This window comes from Populus nigra, chromosome 13 (assembly GCF_951802175.1).
Source record: "Populus nigra chromosome 13, ddPopNigr1.1, whole genome shotgun sequence".
Lineage (NCBI taxonomy): Eukaryota > Viridiplantae > Streptophyta > Magnoliopsida > Malpighiales > Salicaceae > Populus > Populus nigra.
In genome coordinates, this window is record NC_084864.1 from 3369840 (window position 1) to 3395039 (window position 25200).

General features: G+C 30.6%; 1 protein-coding gene across 1 annotated transcript; it reads right to left on the bottom strand.

Moving 5' to 3' along the window:
• Positions 1–1351: 1351 nt before the first annotated feature.
• On the bottom strand, positions 1352–24293 carry LOC133671495 (uncharacterized). The gene is made up of 6 exons (XM_062092260.1): positions 24032–24293; positions 14205–14522; positions 11849–12056; positions 11656–11737; positions 8655–8934; positions 1352–1620 (listed from the first exon to the last, which is right to left on the bottom strand). The coding sequence occupies exons 1-6, from the start codon at positions 24291–24293 to the stop codon at positions 1352–1354; spliced, it is 1419 nt and encodes a 472-aa protein (XP_061948244.1).
• Between the last annotated feature and the right edge of the window lie 907 nt (positions 24294–25200).

Sequence of the window (25200 nt, forward strand, 5' to 3'; positions counted from 1 at the left end):
GATTAAAAATATTAATATTTAATTATCCATCGGTAAAATTATCGGTACAACACCCCAATAAAAAGCCTAGAATCTCTAATTTCACAATAGAGGGGGCTCCTTTGTTCTTTTTCTTCTTCTTCTTCTTCTCCCCCATATGTAAAAAACATCAATATCCATTTCTTTCTCTTCTCTTCTCTCATCAACTCCTTTTCTTCTCCTCCTTGCTCAGGTATGTATTCTTCTCCTTCCATCTTTTTTCTTCTCAGTTCTTTTTTAATTAATATACTTTACGAATTTATTTTTTTTTCCTCTTCTTAACTTCACTTGCAACCACATTAAGGTAAGATTTTTCTTTTTTCTTCTTATTTCATGTTTTTTTCACTATATTTGTTTTTATATTTCTTTTAATTGTTTTTGTTCTTAATAATTGTATGAATATTGCTGTAGGAATTATTTTTCATATGATTTTCTTCTTCTTTTTTCCAAGTGTTTTGAGTATTATAGAGTGTTGATTTATATTAATTTAATTATTTTATCAGTTTTGAAAAATAGATTTTTTTAAATAATTAGCAACAGAATTACATACGGTATTTTTCCGAGGGAAATACCGACGGAATGAAGCAGATAATTTTTTTTGCGCGCTTTTTTTGTCAGTAAATCCATCGGTAAAATATCTTTTTTATTATAACAGACTTACTGACGAATAAAAAATTACCGACAAAAAATTTACTGAAAAAGCATTTCTATCAGTGATTTTGTTGGTAAATTAACTACCAACGGAATGATAATAAAAAACCAACTAAAAATTCCATCAGTAAATATAAAAATTGTGGTAGTGTGAGAGCAAAAGATGTTATTAAAATTATATAGAAGTAATTTGAATTCAGAACTAGATGACCAAACAAAATATTTTATTTTGTGATTGGTCAGCAAATATAAGTTTCAGTCCTGAACAACCCAGTTCAAGGGGAAAATGGAAAGAAGAAAACATAACGTGTCACAATAACAGCAACAAGAAAAGGAAGACATGGCATTGTTTTCAATGGAAGATGGATAAGAAGGTGAGCTAACAACAACAACATTCAAAATGACTCTCCTGTTTTCTAAACTAAACCAACCATATGGAACAGATCACAAATAGATCTCTCCCACCGTCCCACGTACATCGATCTATGTATATAAACCCATTATCATCACTGGTTAATTTGTCACAGCCAATATCACACAGTTCTTTCTTCTTTCAATCCTAGCTAGCTAGTTCATATAGTCTCTTCCAGGCCTTGAGATTTAGCATCGAGATGGCAAGTTTCAGCTGTTTTATCTTATCTCTCTTCATTGCTCTATCAATTTCAGGCGGCGAGGCAGCTCGTCAGCTTCTGCAATTGCCCCCTTTACCTGCGGTACCCAATTTGCCTAAACCAACATTGCCACCAATGCCTTCTATGCCAACACTACCACAGCCCACATTGCCAACCGCACAACCTTCCCTGCCTAAACCCACACTGCCTCCACTTCCTAGCCTGCCAACAATGCCTAGTCTCCCCAAGGTCACCTTGCCTCCACTTCCAAGCATGCCCTCAATGCCCACTATCCCTATCCCAACAGCAATCCCCTCTATCCCGTTCCTCTCCCCACCACCTGGAAACTAGACCATGCTATTGCTCATTCTGAGTTTGATTAGTAAGCTTTCTGTCAGAAGTTCATATCTTTTGGTCCCTGTGAAGAAAGTGTGAGGAGTTGTGCTGTTTGCTTCTGGTGTTTTTCATTCATTTATATATTTTCGCTTCCTATTTCCCTGTATTTCATTGCCTTCTTGTATTATAAATATACCTTTATCAATTAAAAAGAAATGTAGTTTCAAACATTGTTATCTGGTGTTTTTTCCACATATTTGATTACTAAACTCTGCTCTTTCTGGAATTCTGCTGAGCTTGCACTATTAATGATGAAACTGTTGATATCTAACAAGAGATTTATTGAGTACAAATGCCAAAACTTGATGTATGCCAAGACACTACAGCAGATACCTACCAAGTTCAAGATTATCTTGTGTGTTTAATGCTTGCAACTAGTGTTGAGACTTTTATAATTTGAAGAAAAAGAAAAAAAAAATAGGAAAACTTTTGTTCGACTATATCATTAAAATAATATATTTACATCCGATTTATTTTATTTTATTAAACTATGGTGATGTGTGTATAATGTAAAACCTAAGTTTTTCATATTTTTACCTCAAAGTTTGAACTTAAAAAATCAACAAAGGCAACGTATTTTTTAACGACTGGAAATTTTGCGTGGACAAAAACGAATGAAAATTATAGTGATAAAGAATATGGATAATCACTTGCATCCTAAAATGATTTTATATTATTTATACTCAAAACAAATCACTTTCCATACTAAACTTAATAAAATTAGCTAAACTTCACCCTTTTAGGTTTAGACTCTACTAGATTGATTGCTCGAGCTTTTGTTGTGAGTAATTTTATGCTACGTATAGTTCATATGCACACCAACAGTCTCATGTCTTGCTATGTTTCTCTTAACAAATATGTCATGTAAGCTCACTTAAAAGAATAGCAAGAAGTAGAATTGAAAGCCTAACTCACTTTATTAACATTTTAAGAAACATAAACATTGTCATTGATGAATTACCATGCAAACCATGCAAAACCATTATTATCATGCATCAATTTCCCGTTCTGCCATGTATGCCTAAGTGTCCCAACATCAATTGGTTCTTCAACTCCTTTCTTTTTCCTTGCTTGGCCATCATTCTTTACTATATGTTTAATTGGGCTTCGAATTGTTGTTAAAGTATTAGTAAGCTACCAGTATTAGATTCTTGGCATATTTGTTCATTTTTTGCTTAACTGTTGTGTTAAGGATAATAGACAACGGTTTCTGAGAATGATTTTGCTATGTAAGTTGTTTGCTTGCTGAAGTTGTTTGTTGCTGGTGATTTTATTATTATTCTGTTTCATTGTTGTTGATGTCTGTCCCAAAAACAATTAAATCCAACAACTTCCATATTTCACTATGCTCTTTGTTCTTTCATTGTTTAGTGCATGTTTAGTTTTATGCGATAAGTTTATTTTGCTAAATGGCTTCAAAATATTTTGTTTGCAGGTTTTTTTTGTTTCGGTTCTACTTAATCATTTTTTTTCCTTTCTTTTGGGGTTGGTTTGGATGAGTTTTCTTTGTTTTTATGCAGCATGATTTCTTTTTTGAATTCTTTTTGGCTTATTGTGTTTGGATTTTTAAATTCATCTTGGTTTACTGTCTTTTGAAGTATAATTGGTTTGTTTTTTTCAAACGAAAACTTTTTGTTTTTGCTTAGTGGGATGGAATAATTCTGTTGTTCCCTTAGCCTTTGCTTGACAGTTTAGCTGCAATTCTTATCATAGATGGGATGGCCTTGAACATTTTTCCTCAATCTTTGCAATGTTGACAGTTGCTTATGGCTAGGGCGTGGGAGGTTGGGATTTAGATGTTTTCTCTATTGAGCTTAGGAAAGGGTGTTCTTATCATAGATGATTTTTTTTTTAATTTCACATCGTATATAATATAAATACCAAACAATCTCAACATATTAGACTATATAAATGTAAGAAATAATCTTGAGAAGAACAAATATAAATGTGAGGCTAAATGTGAATTAAGCTAAAACTAATTGAGCAATTATGGGGAGACAAAAAAGCAAATAGCTCATAAAAATATGAAAACTTGGTTAACTTGTAGATTGAAAGAAAAGCTCTGTTTCCCAAGCTTTAGAGGACAACAAACAAATGTTGGTGGTTTCTTGAAGATATTTTTTATTTTAAAAGGTAATAAAGCATCATATTAGGCGAATGAGACAAAAAAAGGTAAAAAGCATATATTTTAGATTATTTTTCAATCTATTCTTTTAAAAATTTGTTAACAATTTCAATTTATTTATAACACATCATCCTTCTCAGCATTGTCAGTTAGCCTCCCCTACACCAAGTAGCCTTTTTCTCCTCCCTATTTTGTTGGAAAACCATGGCAATTTGCATGTAGAATCATCGTTTGCATGCAAAATGAAGAAAAGTTAATTAACATGGTTGTTGGGCTAGGCTAGCAACCATGTAGACCGTGGGCTGTATCCATTTCGACCGAGCCCATATAAGGACTTGTTCATGGGAATCATTTGAATTATTTTTAGAACAAGTTTGCTTTAAACCAATATAAAAAAAAGATTTCTATGAATTCTCCATGAAAACAACTCCTTATAAATAACCAAATCTTATTTCGCACAATCTTATCCCCAAAGAAAACCTGAATTAAACACTCGGAGACATGATCAGGCTGGGGGGCAATCCAAAAAAGACATAATAGGACTACCTCTATGATTTCCTTTCTTAAAAAACAAAAAATAAAGAGCAAAGCTAGCGACCTTTGAGATAAAGGTTTGTAGATAAAGTATCATGATGATATGCTCTTCCCAAAGGTCAAGATCACAAGAAGTTACTCAGTAAACAAGAGCGAAAAAGTCATTGAAGCTTACAAAAGAGACCCAAACTTTTGAGAAAAGGAAAACTCCATGAAGAAAGGGGTCTTATATTTTTCATGTAAGTATACATGCATATTAATCATAATGCATTACTTTGATCTTTAATAGATTAGTGTCTTAACAACAAATCTTTTTTAGTGCATCTTTGAGCCCTCATCTCTTGGATATTGCGTTTTATAACACTACCTCCTCTCGAGTTTGCTTTTGAGTCATCATCTCTCAGGTAGTGTGTTTTCTAACTCTACCTCCTTTTGAGCATGCCTTTGGGCCCTCATCTATTAGGTAGTGTGTTTTCTAAACCTACCTCTTTTTTAGTGCACCTTTGAACCCTTAATTATGGTAGTGCATTTTCTAACTCTATTTCCTTTTGAGCACGCCTTTGAGCCCTCACTTCTTAGATAGTACGCCTTTGAGCCTTGTCATGTTGTCCCTTCATGACATCTCTGGCTAAATTCTTTCATCAGGTAAGTCATATGTTTTATTTGGTCAGGTCACCCATAACAATGAGACTATTTTGAAAAATCTTCATATTTTTCTCCTAGGAGGGCCGCCTAATACAAAAAGACCACCTTGAAAATCTTTTCGTTTTTCACCTGGGCAAGTCGCCCATTACAATGAGACCATTTTGAAAAATCTCTGTATTTTTCACTTGGGTAGGTCACCCATTACAATGAGACCACTTTGAAAAATCTCTGCATTTTTCACCTGGGCAGGTTGCCCATTACAATAGACCACTTTGAAAACCTTTCATTTTCCACCTGGGTAGGTCACCCATTACAATGAAATCACTTTGAAAAATCTTTGTATTTTTCATTTGGGTAGTCACCCATTATAATGAGACCACTTTGAAAAATATTTGTATTTTTTCACCTCAGCAGGTCGTCCATTACAATGAGATCACTTTAGAATACTAATATCTTTGTATTTTTTCACCTTGGTAGGTAACCTATTACAATAAGTCCATTTTCAAAAATCTTTGTATTTTTCCACCTGGAAAGATCGTCCATTACAATAAGACCACTTTGAAAAATCTTTGTATTTTTCACCTGGACAGATCACCCATTACAATGAGACCATTTGAAAAAACCTTTGTATTCTTCATCTAGGCAAGTTACCTATAACAATTTAACCATTTAGAATTTTTTGAATTTTACCAATAGGCAAGTTGCCTGGTACAACTACACCACTTGAAAAAAAAAAGAAATCTTTCTATTTTTCACAAAGATCATCTTTACGAACCTTATCTTCATTTCCTTTTAATGCACTTTCTAACCCTTGTCTTTAGGATAGTGCACTTCCTAGCCCTATCTCTTTTTTCTCTGAGTGTGCTTTTAAGCCCTCACCTCAAACACTTTCAGAAGGATTAACTATTTCTTAATCTGATGAGTCCATTATCTCTCTTTTTTTTTCTTCTTTACAAAGCTTACTATCTAAAGTCTCTTATGAGACTTTCTATCATAAACATTGTAAAGAGGAGGGAGCAATTGTCATAACCTATTTCTGGGTTATTCCTCAAATTCACCTTTTTTCTTTCCAAAAAAATAAAAATAAATTAATAATAGCAAGAAGACTGACATTTAGGGGAAAAAGTAGGATGGGGAGGATTCCAAATATACAGAAAAATCAGGCAGAAATTGTTTTGATAAAATTAGGAGCCTAATCGTACCCCTTTGTATGAAACCTGGAGAAACAATGTAGATTCCAGGTCAAATTAAATAATTTTTGGATGAATCTACATAAAAATCAAGTCGAATGACATAATTATCTTTTTAATAGGCCAATATGATTTAATCATGGGTCAAATTGAAGCTTAATAATGTCTAAGAATTAACTTGGGTCCAATTAAAAGATTTAATTAGGTGCAAGGACTTAATTATACTTAAATGAGTCAAATTAATTTTATTTGGGACATAATTGGTGAAAAATTAAGTTTGGTAGCCTAATTTGGGCTTAATTATGAAGATTGGAATTTTAGGAGACTAAATTTAATTTTTATCAAGTTAATTGTTTCAAATCAGAGGTAAAATTGCAAAAAAATCAAAAGTTTGGGGTCAATTAAGGGCTAAATTGAAGAAACTCGCAGCCAAGGATCATTTTGAAAAAAAAAACATCGAACTCTAGGGTCCCAATTGATTGAAATCAGGGGTGAAATTGAAGAGAATTAAAGGTTTGATGGTCAATTGAGGGTCAATTTGCATAAATCCAAAACCAAGGACAAAAATGAAAAAGGCACAGAAATTTGGGGCTAATGTTGAAATTTGACTGGGGGAAATTGCATCAAATCAAAGGTTTAAGATCAATTAAGGGTGAAATTGAAATAAATTAGAAGCTGGAGGACTAAATTGAACTTTGGCTAAAATCCTTAATTTAATGTCCAAAACAGCGCCATTTTGAACAGTAAAAAAAGAAGGGAACCAAACAACGCGTTGTCTTATTATTATTCATTGTCTTCTTCATTTGGCCTAAATTCGGGTAGCTACTTTTCAAGGGCATTTAATGATTCTTTTCTCAACCAAACCGGACAAACTATACCCCAAAGTAGGTCTTGCTGGAAAATTGTCCCTACAGCGGTCGAGACACTACCCTAAAATGGCCAACCCGGCCAACTTTTTTATGCCATGATAGCAACTCTAAACCAACGGTTGGAATCTTTCTAGATCGAATTAAGGACCAAGATTTGGCACTAGTAAAAACAAGATGTCCCTCTTCCATACCCTATAAATAAGGGTGGATTCCATGCATTGAGTAAGAAGAAATCAGAGCCCAAAATTGGTGAAAAATCAGCTTTTCTTCCTAGTTTTTTTCTTCTTATCCGCCAACCATCTTCTTCCTTTACTTTCTTAACGCCTCCGCCGCCAGCGTCGCCACCAACATCATGTCGACATTCCCAGCATTGCTAGTTAGCCACCCCTCACATCAGATAGCCCTCTTCTCCTCCCTATTTTGCTGGAGAACCATGGCAATTTGCATGCAGAACCATTGTTCTGTTTGCATTGCTAGGCCGGGCCAACAACCATGTGGATCATGAGTTGGACATGTTTCAGCCCAGCCCACCCCCTAAAAAAGCATAAGGGTCTGTTGAGACATGGGTCATTGATTTGACCATATTCAATAAACTCAGTTAATTTAATAAGAAAATTTGACAAGACATCTACAATAAATAAAGCAAAGAAAGAAAAGTTTGTAATAATTAACCATAAAAAATGAGCTGGCAATATCATACTCGGAAAAAGAAAAAAGAAAATATCATTAGAGACTCATACCACTAGAAAGAGTTCACCATTATGGTTCTAACGTCATTATAAAGGTCTACATGACAACATCAAAAAAGGCCGCACGCATCGTTAGTGCAATGACCCGAAAATCAAACAAAAAGAAATATCATGAAGTGAACATCTTATGCTTATTTTAAATCAATTAATTTAATTTATCATTAACCTTCAAGCAAACTCCTTGTGAGTAAGGCAAATTATCACTTTAAGGAATAAAGACTTAGCCAAGGAATCTATCATGTTTCCAAATGCAGAAAAAATGTTGAAATTCTTCAGGCACTTTCCTGTAATCACGTGGGCAAGTCCTTTTCATGTCAAATTGTGACCTGAGGACTAACAGCACAAAAGGGAATAAGGACCAAACAAAATGTAGATGACCAAACAAAATATTTTATTTTGTGATTGGTCAGCAAATATAAGTTTCAGTCCTGAACAACCCAGTTCAAGGGAACAATGGAAAGAAGAAAACATAACGTGTCACAACAAGAAAAGGAAGACATGGCATTGTTTTCAATGGAAGATGGATAAGAAGGTGAGCTAACAACAACAACGTTCAAAATGACTCTCCTGTTTTCTAAACTAAACCAACCATATGGAACAGATCACAAATAGATCTCTCCCACCGTCCCACGTACATCGATCTATGTATATAAACCCATTATCATCCCTGGTTAATTTGTCACAAGCAATATCACACAGTTCTTTCTTCTCTTAATCCCAGCTAGCGAGTTCATATAGACTCTTCCAGGCCTTGAGATTTAGCATCGAGATGGCAAGTTTCAGCTGTTTTATCTTAGCTCTCTTCATTGCTCTATCAATTTCAGGCGGCGAGGCAGCTCGTCAGCTTCTGCAATTGCCCCCTCTACCTTCGGTACCCAATTTGCCTAAACCAACATTGCCACCAATGCCTTCTATACCAACACTACCACAGCCCACATTGCCAACCGCACAACCTTCCCTGCCTAAACCCACACTGCCTCCACTTCCTAGCCTGCCAACAATGCCTAGTACTCTCCCCAAGGTCACCTTGCCTCCACTTCCAAGCATGCCCTCAATGCCCACTATCCCTATCCCAACAACAATCCCCACTATCCCTATCCCAACAACAATCCCCTCTATCCCGTTCCTCTCCCCACCACCTGGAAACTAGACCATGCTATTGTTCATTGTGAGTTTGATTAGTAAGCTTTCTGTCAGAAGTTGATATCTTTTGGTCCCTGTGAAGAATTTGTGCTGTTTGCTTCTGGTGTTTTTCATTCATTTATATATTTTCGCTTCCTATTTCCCTGTATTTCATTGCCTTCTTGTATTATACATATACCTTTATCAATTAAAAGAAATGTAGTTTGAAACATTGTTATCTGGTGTTTTTTCCACACATTTGATTACTAAACTCTGCTCTTTCTGGAATTCTGCTGAGCTTGCACTATTAATGATGAAACTGTTGGTATCTCACAAGAGATTTATTGAGTACAAATGCCAAAACTTGATGTATGCCAAGAGACTACAGCAGATACATACCAAGTTCAAGATTATCTTGTGTGTTTAATGCTGGCTACTAGTGTTGAGACTTTTATAATTTCAAGAAAAAAATATCAAAAAAATAGTGAAAACAAAAGTTCAACCGCAACCTCAAATAAATTCTTAAATTCAAATGGTAAGAAAAATATTCATTTGATCGTAAATTTGAGTTTCATTACTAGCATGTCTTTGAAATAATATATTTACATCCGATTTATTTTATTTTATTAAACTATTCTGAGTTTTAAACTCAACTATGGTGAAGTTTGAACTTAAAAAATTCAAGAAAGGCAACGTATGTTTTAACCGCTAGAAATTTTGCGTGGACAAAAAGATTGAAAATCATATAGAATATAGTGATATAGAAAATTATAGTGATATAGAATATGAACTTAAAAATGCTCAACGAACATGATATAATAATCAACGAACACGATTACCAGCCAATAGTAAATTTTCCACCAATTATATGTTATCCCTCTAGATTTCTAGTTATTACGTCTAGATATGCACTCTCTGTAACCTCATTTTAATTTTCTCTTTTTATATATTAATTTATTCTTCTAATTTTACTAACTTAAATATTAGAGTGTTTCTTGTTTTTACGGGACTGGTCCAAGTCATGACAAACAAAGATCATATTTTATCTAAAGTATTTTTCAATACTTCATCAGATTCAAAAGATATAGCACTTATTATATTCTTGTCGTGTTTATATTCTTGTCAGTTTTGATTCTAAAATACAATATAATCTCTTTAAATAATCGTGTTTATTATAATAATAGTTTTATTTTTTAATAATTAGTTATTAAAAATGTTAGAGTTTATGATAATTTATGGATATGTTAAATTAATATGTTTATAGATACTATTATATGCATGTGAATATGAATTGAAATGAGTTTTGATAAATTAATATGTATTTTGTTATGAATTTCATATGAAAAATAATGGTGATCAATATAATAGTGATTAAAAATGAAGTACTGAACAACTCAAAAAATTAGAGACACAATAAAAAAAATAAAAAAATATATTAATACTTATATTTAACCCACTTATATAAAACAACAAGTCAACAAAGAATTGTTGCCAATAATTTCATTAGTCCCTGGAAAATTTAAAAATAGATGAATGAAAGTTTAATTGTATATATTGAGAAAGAATATCTTTAATAAAATTAAGAAAGAAATCATTATGAAGCAATTTCAAAATATGAAAACTCGAAAAGAATAATTATAATCTAAATTTTTTCATTTTAAAAATATTCTTAAATTAATTTTGTTTGACATGAGTTAGTAACATGCATTTCAAATTGATTTCTCTATATATAACACATGTCTATATAGTCTATAATATCAAGTATTTGTTAGTAATTTGTCCCCTCGTTTAAATTTTTTTGGCTCCGCAACTGGTTCATTGGTTTTTTTTTAGAATAGTAAAATTATTATTTAGCATTCCAATTTGTTGTTCTTGGTATTTAGTCACTGAGCCCTATTGTTAATTTTTTTAAAAAAAAATTAATATCCTTCGCCAGTTTAGTTTAGAGCATACAACATACAATTTTGTTTTGTATGCTCTTGCACCAAGACTTCACGAATAAAATGTTGAGTATAGTGAGTGTTCTGCTTTTGACATTTTGAAGCTTCGTTACCACAGAGCCGGTGTAAAGTGAAGTTTGACTTGGAAAAAGCTCGGGTCACTTGGTCATGAGTTAACAGATTGGATTGCCAGTGAACTTATTTGTATGAATTTTATGCATATCTACATTGTTTTAGTTTTTGTTTTACTTAAATTACATGGGTTTAGCCTAGGTTATGACAGAACAAGTTCAAATCAAAACTGACTTAGGATTACTATGCTAAGTTTATCGGGTTAACTTGTCAGATTGTGCCAAGTTTATTAACTATGCTATATTTAGGATTACTTGTTTCTCTAATCTCTATCTATATATATATATAGTTAACTTGATTGCTGGTCAACAACCAATAAACTGCACTAATTCACCTAAAAAAACAGGGGAGAATGGTAGAACTTCGAGTGTTTGAATCTTGCGTGTGAAAAAAGAAAAAGAAACTGAAGAAAATCATGGCTAGTCAACAACAATCAACATATGCTACTATTTTCAATAGACATGGTTATGAAGGTGAACTAACAATAACAAAACTCAAAATGACTGTCCATTTTTCTCAACAAAACCAACAATTCAAGAGAAATCTCCCCTCTTCATCTCCTCTATATTAACCCAAAGAAAAGTCGAAGATTGTCACTCACAATTTCCTGCAATCCTCTTTTTGCTTATATATTATTGCTCATATATAGTCTTGTGAGGCCTTGGAACATTACCAGCATGGCAGCTTTCAAGTGTCTTATCTTGTCTCTCTTCATTGCTTTGTCGTTTTTGGGAGGGGAAGCAACTCGTAATCTTCTGCAATTGCCAAATCTGCCTAAACCAGCATTGCCACCATTGCCTTCTATACCATCTCTGCCACAGCCCACCTTGCCAACCTTGCCAACCACTCAACCTTCACTGCCTAACCCCAATTTGCCTCCACTTCCTAGCCTCCCTACGATGCCAACAATGCCTGCAGTTCCGAAGGTCAGCTTGCCTCCACTTCCAAGCATGCCAACACTGCCTACTGTCGTCCCCAAGGCCACCTTGCCTCCACTTCCAAGCATGCCTTCAATTCCCAATATCCCTCTCCCAACAACAATTCCATCTATTCCATTCCTCTCCCCGCCACCAGCTGGAAATTAGTCTCATTTCAAGTTTGATTTTGGAGTTGTCATGTCAGAGATATATCTTTTGAGTGCTTGGCTCTTCCTTCTCTACGCAGTAGTGTGAGGAATTGTGTTGTCTGTATACCTTCATTTGAACACTGTTAATTGCTTCTTGTATTCATTTGTCTCCTTTCATCATATATATATATGAACTTTCACATTTAATTAGTTCATTCTTCTCTTTTCTTTTAACCAATATATGAGCCCATTTATTTAAGGTTGTCTGTGTTTGATATTTCATAATTTCAGAAACACCCTTTCTGAGATGGCAGGAGTTGTACCTTTGATGTTCTACCATGGCTTTGGAAATGACACTAGTTGTACCTTTGAATGATGGGCCTGTGATAATTAGCCGATTCGCTTGTAGAAAATGTTAGAAAAATAAATAGAAAGAACTTACATAGGTGTATCACGCTACGCCGCTGATCAGATGAAGTTCTTTTCAATATAAAACAAGGGTTGTTGAAGTGATGCTAATGTTTTTAAAAAAAAACCAAAAAATATCAAAAGTTTGAGTTGTTAACAAGTTTTTTGGATTGTGGACTGTAATAGAAATTTTTGTGTTATTTCATGCAACATGACTTACAAAATTAGAGTGCAGATTACCAGAAAGTATAGCTATCACTGCATAATATTTTTGCAGATTCTGCAGACCATTATTTCGGCCAAACTTTTGAGGAATTCGAATAGAAGAACTTCATGTTTGTACATTGAAACTATAAAAGGCATGATCAAGAGACATTTATGAGCTAATAAATACACCATTGCCGAACTAAAATTTTATAGAGTCATGAATGCAGAATAAAAAGTAAATCCTACAGGAATTTTGCACAAGCACACAGGCAAATCCTTTTTCAGCTGTGACCACAAGATAATGGACCGACAAGGTTTGCCTATATACATCAATATTTCTCTTTAATTCCCAAACTTTCTCCATCATCTAATCAAATGTTCAGTTATTCACCAATTTAGCATTTTATCCAACTTCATCTTCATGTGATAACTTAAGTTGTTAGATAAGATCTTAGAATATAATTTTTAAGCTTGAAATTTGTACAGGTCCACATTACTTTGTGTTTAATTTTTATCAAATAAATAGGGATGGTGAGAATCGAACTCGTAACCGTTTAGTCATCAAAGCTCTGATATTATATCAAAAAATTATATTAATCCAATAATTTAAATTGTTAAGTTAAGTTTCAAGAAATAATTTATATTATTTAATATACGGTATAGATAATATTATAAAATATTTATTTTATTTTATACACCACTAACAAACGAACTCCATTTTCTCGACTGTTTCCGTCTCCTTTTTATCTTGTTTTCAGAAAATAACCAAATGTTACCTCAGTTTTTTTTCTCTTGTAAGTGCTTTAAGCAAGTTGTGCTTGCGCCATCGGGTACAAGGGAAAATTCAATTTTTCACGTTCAACTGCATATCCCCTTTTGGTCAAAGAACAAGAAGCCATAACCCGTTTTGTTAGTTAGTCTTAGCATCTAGAAGACAGGAGTGATTTTGTGTGGAGTTATGCTGTAGAAGAAAGATTAGATTGGCTAAAACACTGAGTTTTTCTTCTTCCTTTTCAAGGAAGAGAACATTTTCAGGACTTGGATGTTCCTCTGAACTCAAAATTACATTACCAAACGGATAAAAATAGTTAGATTGGCCAACAAAACAAGTTTGAGTCCTGCAATAGCCAGCACGAGGAGTAAAAGAAGGGAAAAAAGGTACTCCTAGTCACAACAACAAGACAAAAAAAAAGCATGGTATTGTTTTCAATGGAAGATGGAAAGGAAGGTGACCTACCAATTACAAAACACAAAATGATTGTCTTGCTTTCTAACCTAAACCAACCATCTGTGACAGATCACACAAATGGATCTCCATTTCATTTCCATCTATAAAAACCCGATATGAGGAGCCCTAGTTTGTCACAGACAATCTCATACAGTTCTTTACCTGCTTATCTATTGTTCATATACTCTCTTTCAGGCCTTAAGACTTAGCATCAAGATGGCAAGTCTCAACTGTTTCATCTTAGCTCTTTTCATTGCTGTGTCACTTTCACGCGGCGAGGCAGCTCGTCATCTTCTGCAATTGCCCCCTTTACCTTCCGTGCCCAGTTTGCCTAAACCAGCATTGCCACCATTGCCTTCTATACCATCTCTGCCACAGCCCACATTGCCAACTTTGCCCACCACCCAACAACCTTCACTGCCTAAACCCTCTCTGCCTCCACTTCCAAGCATGCCGCCATCACTGCCTACTGTCGTCCCCAAGGCCACCTTACCTCCACTTCCAAGCACGCCAACACTGCCTACTGTCGTCCCCAAGGCCACCTTGCCTCCACTTCCAAGCATGCCTTCAATTCCCAATATCCCTCTCCCAACAACAATTCCATCTATTCCATTCCTCTCCCCGCCACCAGCTGGAAATTAGTCTCATTTCAAGTTTGATTATGGAGTTGTCATGTCAGAGATATATCTTTTGAGTGCTTGGCTCTTACTTCTCTACGCAGTGGTGTGAGGAATTGTGTTGTCTGTATACTTTCATTTCAACACTGTTAATTGCTTCTTGTATTCATTTGTCTCCTTTCATCATATATATATATATATATATATATATATGAACTTTCACATTTAATCAGTTCATTCTTCTCTTTTCTTTTAACTTCCTTCCATTGACGAGAGAAAAAGAATATCTTGTGATTGAACTTGATGCGATCATGATACAAAAAAATTAAATTTCTATTTAACAAAAAGCATTCTAAAAAATAATTTAATAAATAACTTCCTTTCATTAACAATAAAAAAAAGTATATTATAATCCAACTTATAGCCAGTGTAATAGAAATTTCTTTTTTAAATATTTTTTATTTTAAAATATATTGAAATAATAGTTTTTTTATGTTTTAAAATTTATTTTAAACATTACCAAATAAAAAACACAAAATAAATTGAAGCAAAGAAAAAATATAAAAAAAAATTAATTTTTTTAAAAAAATACTCTTAAAACACAAAATAAAATAAAATCTATTAATACAAGCATGTATAAGAAAAATAATCCAATTTAAAAAAAAAAGAATTCTAGAAAACAATCAAGAAAAGTAAGGGGATGAATTCTATTACCAGGTCCAGGAAAAAAATAAATGTAGGCAAGGCCCAATTGTACATTCATGCACCTTTGTCGGCAGAGGCAGGCCCAATTCAAGGTTTCAACTGGATAGGAAAGCCCATTTATTTAAGGTTGTCTGTGTTTGATATTTCATTATTTCAGAAACACCCTTTCTGGGATGGCAGGAGCTGTAATATAGTCGAACAAGGATGTTCTCCCATGGCCTTTGAAAATGACACTAGTTACTTTTGAATGACGGGCCTGTGATAATTTGCCGATTAGCTTGTAAAAACATATTAGAAAAATAAATAGAAAGAATTAGCAAACAAATGCAGTTAATATATTTTATTATTATTATTTTAAGCTCATCAAAATATTTAAGAAGAAGGAAGGTTTTTAAATATTTTTAAAGATATAAGAGATAGCAAGTAAAATAGAATAATATTTTTATTTTTAAGAATTTTTTATAGTGAGAATTATGTACTTTTCATCCAAAGAACACACACACACACAATAAAGGTATAAATTATCAAACATATTTAAGACAATTAAATATGGTAAATTAATTTAATAATATACATTATCCCATTAAAATAATTAAATATTAATTATGCTAATGTTAACCATTTAAATTTTGTACAACGCAATCAAAATTTTAGTCGGCCAAGTCAAAAGAATTTATTAACTATTAAACTATTATCATTAATTATAATTTAAAATCCCCCCATGAAAAAGTATTCATAATAATAAATAAGATGAGCAATTAATGTTATGTGATAGTATTTTTGTACCTTTAAGATTTGAATCTGCACTTAGTATCAAAAAATCTTAACTTGAAGAATCACAATAATTAGGATGTTTCGAACTAATTTCTTTAAACCACATTTAAATTTATTACACATAACATATAAGTGATTTTAAAATTTTATCAGTATTATGCTTTTTTTTTATAATAAACATGTATTTGTCTCATGAGTGTCTTCAAAGAATAGCCCGAGCTTTTGTAATGTTGACCTTGTCATCACACTCACTTAGATAAATCCTCCAAGAAAGTTTTGTGATCAACATTATATGAAAGTTTTTGACTTTATACTCATTCAAATTAGTCATTACAATAAAAAGTTTATTATAATACAAAGTTGTACTTGGGATCGCCTTCAAAATATATATATATATATATATATATATATATATATATATATATATATATATGTAATGTTTATGTTATCCTCAATTATCCAAAGGTCTTGTTTATACTTGTTGAACTTCATTCATGGAATCACCATATATTTAAAATTAGGTTTTCACTATTGGTGATTCATTTAAAGCCTTCGATTGTATTTTTCTCGATGATTGAATAACTCATTGGCGTGTCAAACCTTTAATTAGCTAATCTATAATGTTGTTTTTAGATCCAAATAAATCCAAAGAAATAACACCACAAGATATTAAATGTCTAATTGATTTATGTCTAACAATTATATCTCTTTTTTTAATTATAATTTTTACTCCTAGCCTTAGTTTTAATGGCTTGGCTATCACAATGTATTGATATAAGTGATATTGGTTTAGAAATAAATGGTATATCAATACAAAAAAATTGAAGCCCGCCCAGCTTTTGAACTAGCAGCATCTAATGCAACCAATTATACTTCTATGATGAAACGAATAATCATGGTTTGTTTAAAAGATTTCCAATCAAATGTATCATTATTAAAGTAAACACATACCCACTAATAGGTTTTATTTTTTCTAAACTAGAAATCCAATTTGCATAACCAAATCTCTCTATAATAGTAGAAAAACTATTATAATAAAGTGCAAAATCAACTTAAAAAATCTTTTTAAGGCACCCCAATGTGAAGCATTAAAATTATGTGTATATCTATCTAATCTATTAATTGTATATTCTATATCAGGTCTTGTATATTTGCCTAGATGCAATAATAACTCAATATTATATGAATATTTATATTGAGATACATTTTCACCATTATTTTTTTTAATTTAGTAGGAGGATCAAAAACACTATATACAGGAGACATAACAAAATAATTAAACCTTCTTATATTTTTTTAATGTAAAGTGATTGAGATAAAGTAAAATTATTGTTATTTTTCAATAATTAAATGCTTAAAACAACATTAATTGAACCACAATCCTTCATATCAAAATGTTTACATAATAAACATTTAGCAATATTTATAACTTGAATACTATTATTAAACATAAAATCATATAATCATTTTCAATTTGTTTAATATAAATATATTTATCAACAATATTTATTTGAAAACCGTTTAATATAAATATATTTATCAACAATATTTATTTGAAAACCATCAAATATCATATTTGTTTTGTGTCATTATTTCAAAGCTTGTTTTAAATCATAAAGATATTTTACAAGTTTATGAATCTTCTTTTCTTGACCAAGCACAATAAAACTTTTTAGTTGATCCACATAAAATTTTTCTTCTAAATCACCATTTAAAAAGTTTTTTTTAATATTTATTCGATGGATTTCTAATTTGTAAAAAGAAGTTAAAGTAACTATTAATCTAATTATAGTGATTTTAGAAATTGGTGCATATGTGTCACTCTTTTTTTCTTTTCAAACCTCTTAGCAATTAATCTAGCTTAAGATTTTTCTATAGATCTATCAATTCTCAATTTCATTCTAAAAACTTATTTATAATCTATTATCTTACAACTTGTGACAAATCGGTCAAAAATTAAGTTTTGTTAGAAAATAAAGAATTTATTTAATCTTTTAAAAAAAGGAACTCAAATCAATGTATGTTGAGGTTTATTTTTAAATAAAAAGATATAAAAATTAGCACAAAAACTTTTGCTCCTCTATTTATTTTAATCTTTCTAATTTTATCATAATCATGATTATTAACAATATCTATTTTAAAATAAAAACTTTCATTAATAGGTTTAGACAATTTATTTTTCATTGAAAAAGTATTTTCAAGGAAAATTGTATCACGTAACTCAATAATTATATTATTTGCAATTTCAGAAATTTTGGAATTTAAAACTAAAAATCTATAAGTAGTATTATTCCAAGAATATCCAATATATGTACAGCCTATAATTTTAGGACTTATTTTCCTTTTTTTAGTAATTGAAATATTTACTTTATTTATACACCTCAACACTTTAAAGTTTTTTTTTATTATTTCAAAATTTATATGACGTTTTATCCAAAAACATTTATAAGAAATCCTATTAATAAATGACAAGCAGAATGCAGAGTTTCATCCTATAAGTTATTAGACAAATCAAAACTAATTAACATTGCATTAATCATATCCATTAAAGTTATATTTTTCTTCTTTCCACTATCTCATTAAATTATGGTGAATAAGAAGGTATTACTTGACGTATAATAATACCATGCAATTATAAAACTTCATTCATTTTATTAGAAATATACTCACTACTCCTCTATCAGATCGTAAAATTTTTATTTTTCTTTCTAATTGATTTTCTCTAACTTTAAAAGTTTTAAACTATCAAACAACTCACTTATAGAGTTAGTCAAATAAAATAAACAAAATCTTGAAAAGTCATTAATAAAAGTTATAAAGAGTCTTGTACCACCACAAGTTAAGATATTATTATTATCATAAATATTATCGTGTATTAACACTGATAGATTTTTTTTCTTTTCTATTAAATTAAAAGCCTTTCTAGATTGTTTAGCTTATATATATATATATATATATATATATATATATATATATATATGTGACTTAGAAATTAAATTTAAATGCATCATTTTTTTAACAATGTTAAAGTTAACATGCACAAGTTTACCATGCCATGAATGAAAACATTGAACATTTACAAGAGGTGAAGATGAAAAATGTAAAGCAATTTTAGAAGAATGCATTATACTTAATTTATAAAAATCATTCAGCAAATAATATTTTTCATTTCAAGATCCAAATCTACCAATAACTATTTTAATAGATCCTCAAACATGAGTAAAACCATTTTGATCCAACAAAGATGCATTAATTAAATTTTTTCTAACATTAGGAACATAAAAAACTTCATCCAAAGCAAGAATTTTTTTAAACAACTCTTAAAACTTGAGCTATACTTTCATTTCTCATACTTATAGTTCGTGTGTTTGATGCCTAATAATAAAATAAAAATATTTTTTTATCAACACAAACATAAAACATTAATCCCATGCTCCAACCACTAATAATTTGAGTTAAAAATCATATTTCACTTGAGGCTAGAAATAAAATACATGTAAGTTGAAAAAGAAGAGCTAACCCTCACAATTACTTTATTAGCTTGTGGTTCAAAAGTCTATTGATGTATTGCTTTAAATATTTGACCAAGTTGATTATTGAAATTATTACCAACATGATTGTGTTAGACACAAACCCAATTAACATTGCACATTCTTTTTTCTTACTCATATTATTACTTTTAGGCCTATTAATATTATTATTGTTATTATTGAATTTTTTTTTTACTTTTTTTTTAAATTGCCTAGATATGAAAGAACCCTAAGCAACTTATGCCTTGGCTTGAAAATTACATTTTTGTTGTTTTGAGGTACAATGTTTTTCATCCATCCTTAAAGCAATAAACTATTCATTTAAAAAAATTGTTTTTTATTTTAAACCTCTAACAAAATCAAACCAAGAATGTGGTTATTTTTTAATATGATAAAATAAAAATAATTTGAATAAATTTCATTCCTTTAATTTTCATGTCATAAATAATATCTTTTCAACCCAATATCTTTTAAGATCCTTTTCTTTTGTACCATATTTATATTCAAGTGCTTTCCATACTTTAAAAATAATTTTAGTGCTACAAAAGATATGATAAATATTATGAGACAAAGCATTAAATTTTTACTATAACACATAATATCTTTATTAGTAAAGTTATCTTTACTACCAGAGAAAAATGCATCACTTGAAAAAACAACTGCATTAATCGGTTTTTCAGCACTTTTATTTTATTATCATATAAAATCACAAAAAAAAACCTACTTTAGCATGCCAAAATTTTATTTGTTGTTGCCAACAAAGAGATTTTTTTCTATAATTCTTTTTTATATTTGCAAACAAATCAATATTTTTAGAAAAAAATAAGGAAAGTAATCCGTGTTATATCTCCAAGGTTGTTAGGAAATTAAATGGAAATAATTATGAAAACAAATGCAACCAAGATATTTTTTCTTTTTCTATTTTAAACTTAGCAAATCAAAGCAAATACTAAAAATAATTAGAACTAAAAATAAATGGGAGAAAAAAATAACGGTTTAAGAAATTTTTGCTGAATTCGAAAATTCTAATGGGTTATGTTATCTTGGAAGAGACGTATTATATATATAATAATAATAAAATATAGTAAATTAATTTAATTATACATGTTTTCCCAATAAAAAAATTAAATGCTAATTATATTAATGTTAATTATTTAGATTTCGTACATCATTATCAAAATCTTAAACAACTAAATCAATAAAGTTTATTAACTATTAAAAGTAGATATTATTAATTATAATTTTGAATCAAGGTTCTAACAAAAAAAAACATCCATATCTTTTTTCTGTAACAAAAAAAATTAAGGGAAGAAAGATTCTTTTAAAATATTATTAGGATCATATTAAATAAAACTTTAACTAATAAGTTGTTGATTAGCTTTACAATCAAGAAAATAAAAATAAAAATAAAGAGACTAAAATGTGTGGCCATTTTGTACACCACCCCTTTTTACATTTTGTGATGGATTGGATCAATAATATTATTTTTTATTTTGGTTATTAAAATTTTTTTATTCAATTAAATCCTTTTGTAGCCAAATATTAAGGAAGGACAAGATTCAAAGATAGAGGATCAAAATGAAAAATACAGAGAAAATACATAACAAGTTAACTTTAGTCTTTCTACTTTTCGATGGATATATTTTCAGTCTTTCTAGTTTTTCATTTTAATTATGGTTCAAAACTCTATTTCTCTTATTTTTTTAATATTAGGTTTGAGAGAGAAAAAATAGAGAAGTTGAATTCTAGTAGAGAAAGAAAAAATCATCGTTTAACACTCATAAAAAAAGTTTGCCCTTGGTATTAAAGGGTTTTATTAAGGTGTTACTTGGACTTTATCTTGCCTGAGAAAAAGGATTTTAGCTCGTAAATGTTTCTGAATTCAGGTTAATTTTTTTAATTGATTTATGGGTAATTTAAAACCATAAATAGGTTTATATAGATCTTTAGTGTGTTTTTAGATTGTTTAGGTCAATGGGTTGAAAATAAGTTTTTGAGTATATAATACCTCTGCCTTGTTTTTTAGATGATCCTTCAATTGCCTGATTCTAAGCTAATATATGACAAGTCGTCTGTTGTTTTTTTAAATAAAAAGTGAATAACGCATCGTTCACCTCTAATATATATATTATAAAAAAGGGTTTGGCGCGGGAGTCAAAACTCTTTTTTATGCGCTAGGCATGCGGGCCCATGCGCTTGACTTATTTTGTTTTGCTTTTTATTTTAGTTTTTTTCTATATTTTACTTTTTAATCCATCAAATGGATTTGTTAAAAAAAAATAATTTAGAAATTTATTTTTTTAAATACCACTAGGTTTTTAATTTTTTTTTATGATATCATAACTTTTTTTATTGTATTAGAAAATACTCTTTTTATACAACCCTTCATGATGTTTTTTCTTTTTAAAAAATATTTTATTTGTTTACTCAATTTTATTGAGTGTTGTTTGATTAAATACCATTTAATTTTTTGTTTATTTTCAAGAAAGATTATAGCGTTATTATTTATAACATTAGTGAGCACTTTTTTGTAGCTCTTTATCATGGTTTTCTTTATAAAAAAAAATTTATGTTGTGGTTTCCTATGCATGCCAAGTTTTATTGTTATGTGATTAGATAAGAAAATACAAAAAATAAGTTATTAAACCAATCCTGAACCGTCACATAGTCTGCGGGTTTAGTGGGTTAACTCGAGTTGACTCATGTCTATAAAAACATCCTCATCTCAGTATATAAAAAGAAAAAGGATAGAACGACGCTATCTTGAATTTTTTTTCTTGTGAAATCAAATAGGGTTTTAACCAGGTTACATCAGGTTAGTTCTTATTAATTTAATTTGAAATCAAAGCAGGCAAGGGACCGAGTCAGGGTCGTGAGTCTCCATGTTAACTTATTAGGTTAGACTGAGTTTGATGATATTGTCAAAAAGTTACCCATAACAACACATTAAAAGTTTATTGTTCTTATATTTTAAACGTATTCGCATCAAAATTAGTTGGTATAAAAAAAAAGAGAAGAAATCTTACAAAGAAAGGTTTGGCAAAAAAGAAAAGGAAGTATGTTGTTGAGATAAAAAAAGTTTCGATTAAAGAGATGCCTTTCTTGCCCTATTTTAAACTATAATTTGCATCTATTTTTTAACTTTTTAACTTGATTTTTAGTTATTATTAATAACTATTTTTAATATTTATGATGTTTTTAATATTCTATATTTTTATTAAATGAATATATAAAATTTTTTGCTTGTAATAAAAAATTTTCTTGAAGCTACAAAATATAATGGTAATGACTACACTTTTTTTAATGTTAAAATATTTTTTATTCAACCTGTAACAAAGTGTAAACATGAGTCTAGTATTTTCTATAATATCTATAATCTATGAGCTTCTGAAATTCCTCATAACACACAAAACATAAGGTGGTTCTTGATGGCATTTCATGTAAAAATCATCCTCTTATTTCTCCTTTCCATACTTTAAGACACTATTTTAATGTAATTTTCTCTTTTTTAGTAATTTTATTTTTGGAGTTTAATGAAATATTTGAGTTGTTGATGTATTATTATAATACTTTAATTATTTCCTAAAAATAGAAAAATTCCTAATTTATTTTTTATCATTTCTACTTTTTTTCTTGTTTTTCTTTATGTATTATTTATCATGAATTGATGTTTTTGCACCAAGACTCCTTTGGCTAAAATGCTCTCTGTTTTTTTTTGTTTCATACTTTCAAGGACAACTTATTTATAATGGTGTAAGTGATTTTCAATTGAAATTATATTAAAATAATATTTTTATATATTTTTATTTTATTTTTACATCAAAATTATTCAAAAACATAAAGAAAAATTCATTAATTTGATATTTTTTTAAATGATAAACAATTTAAAAAACTTTTTAAAAATCATATTATAATGCAAAAATAAATGTTCATATATCTCTAAATACTTGCCAACTTTCTCTTAACAACAAAATTATACTAATATTAAACTTGATTACTGGTCAACAACCAATTAGCAAACGATGGAGGATTGATAAGAAGAATTCCAATTTTTTTTTTTTTTGGCCAGAAAATAAAAATGTAGACAGTCAGCAACAATCGACATATGTTTCTTTTTTACAGTGTAAGTAGATAAGAAGGTAAACTAACAAAAACTAAACCAAAATCAGTGTCCTGTTTTCTCAACTACACCAAACCGTTCAAGAGGGATCTCCCCTTTTCATCTCCGTGTATAAAAACCTCAAGAATAGGCCTGCTATGTCTCACAGAATCTCATACAATTCTTTGTTCGCAATAGGTTTCTAGTTCATAATCTTGCAGGCCTTGAAATTTTGGCAAGATGGCAAGCTTCAACTGTTTTATCTTAGCCCTTTTCATTCTTTCGTCGTCGTCGGGTGGCCAAGCAGCTCGTCATCTTCTGCAATTGCCTAATTTGCCTAAACCAACATTGCCACCATTGCCTTCTATTCCTGCACTACCACAGCCAACATTGCCGAGTTTACCAACTTCTCAACCTTCAATGCCTAAGCCCACTTTGCCTCCACTTCCTAGTCTGCCAAAAATCCCCAAAGCCACCCTGCCTCCGCTTCCTAGCATGCCAACATTGCCTGCTGTTCCCAAGGTCACCTTGCCTCCACTTTCAAGCATGCCCTCAATCCCCACAATTCCAATCCCAACTGCAATTCCTTCTATTCCATTCCTCTCACCACCACCTGCTACCACAAAGCCTTGAGTTTCTTCATTCTGTTCATAGCAGTGAGAACCTGTATGTACCATTAGTGTGGCTTTGGTATGGTATAGGAGCATATATACACTCTTGCAGTTTCATGCTATCGGATGCCAGAATTCTTCCTTCGTTGTGTCTTTAGGGTGTTACTGGGTTTGTTTCATTTCTGTTTGTGTTTCTTTATACTGTATTTTGATGGAGTTTTGTATTTATGATTGCGCTTCGAGATATATGATCATTGTATTATGTTTCTTCAATTTTAGTTTGCCTCCAAAAGCCATATGTGTGTGCTTAATCATGTGATGCAATGAATCTGAATTTCCATAGTTATGGTAAAGAACATACCTTACCTTCAGTACAGCAAACATCAGTCAAACATATCACAGATTTCTTTTTGTGGATTCCCAATCCATAAAATCTAAAACCTTATGACACAACAGATGGATAAGGATGGTTTGTTGAATAGGAAAGTAAGATTATTCTAAACCATCAATAATATGTATGATGCAAGCAGTACATCTAAAATGATTTCATTATAGTCTTCAAAGAAAAATCCCTTTGCAATCCATTGAAAATTGCCCAGTAGGCTCCTTATTTTCATCCTGGCATATCTAACAAGTTTTCCAATTCTATATGAAACAACAAAAGAAAATGTATTAAAACAGCAAGCTTGAACAGAATGATGTTTCATGATATATAGCAATGTCACATGTTGATTTGAAGTTATTTCAGACTTCCGGGTTGTGCTATACTCATGTAAGAAGAAACAAAGTCAATAGCAGCAAGTTTAGCATACAAAATTATAAAGGGTGTAATATGTATAGAAATTATTCTTCCTGACATCCCGTATTTCATGTTGGACTATTATTGGTACATTTCACAACTTGTAGTGATCGTATATCAGTAAGTCTTAAGGGATTTAGTCATCCGATATCTTTCAGTTGATGGCTAGTGGCT

Bases quoted from the DNA above. Each gene is read 5' to 3' on its own strand.
- LOC133671495 (XM_062092260.1), bottom strand. From the start codon at position 24,293: ATGGTACATACAGGTTCTCACTGCTATGAACAGAATGAAGAAACTCAA. The intron at 8,935-11,655 runs GTAATGTTCCAA...AGCATGGTCTAG, and splicing joins ACTTGAAAGCTGCCATGCTG to TTTCCAGGTGGTGGGGAGAG. The intron at 1,621-8,654 runs GTAGAGGGGGCA...TCTAGTTTCCAG, and splicing joins AGGCAAATTGGGTACCGAAG to GTGGTGGGGAGAGGAACGGG.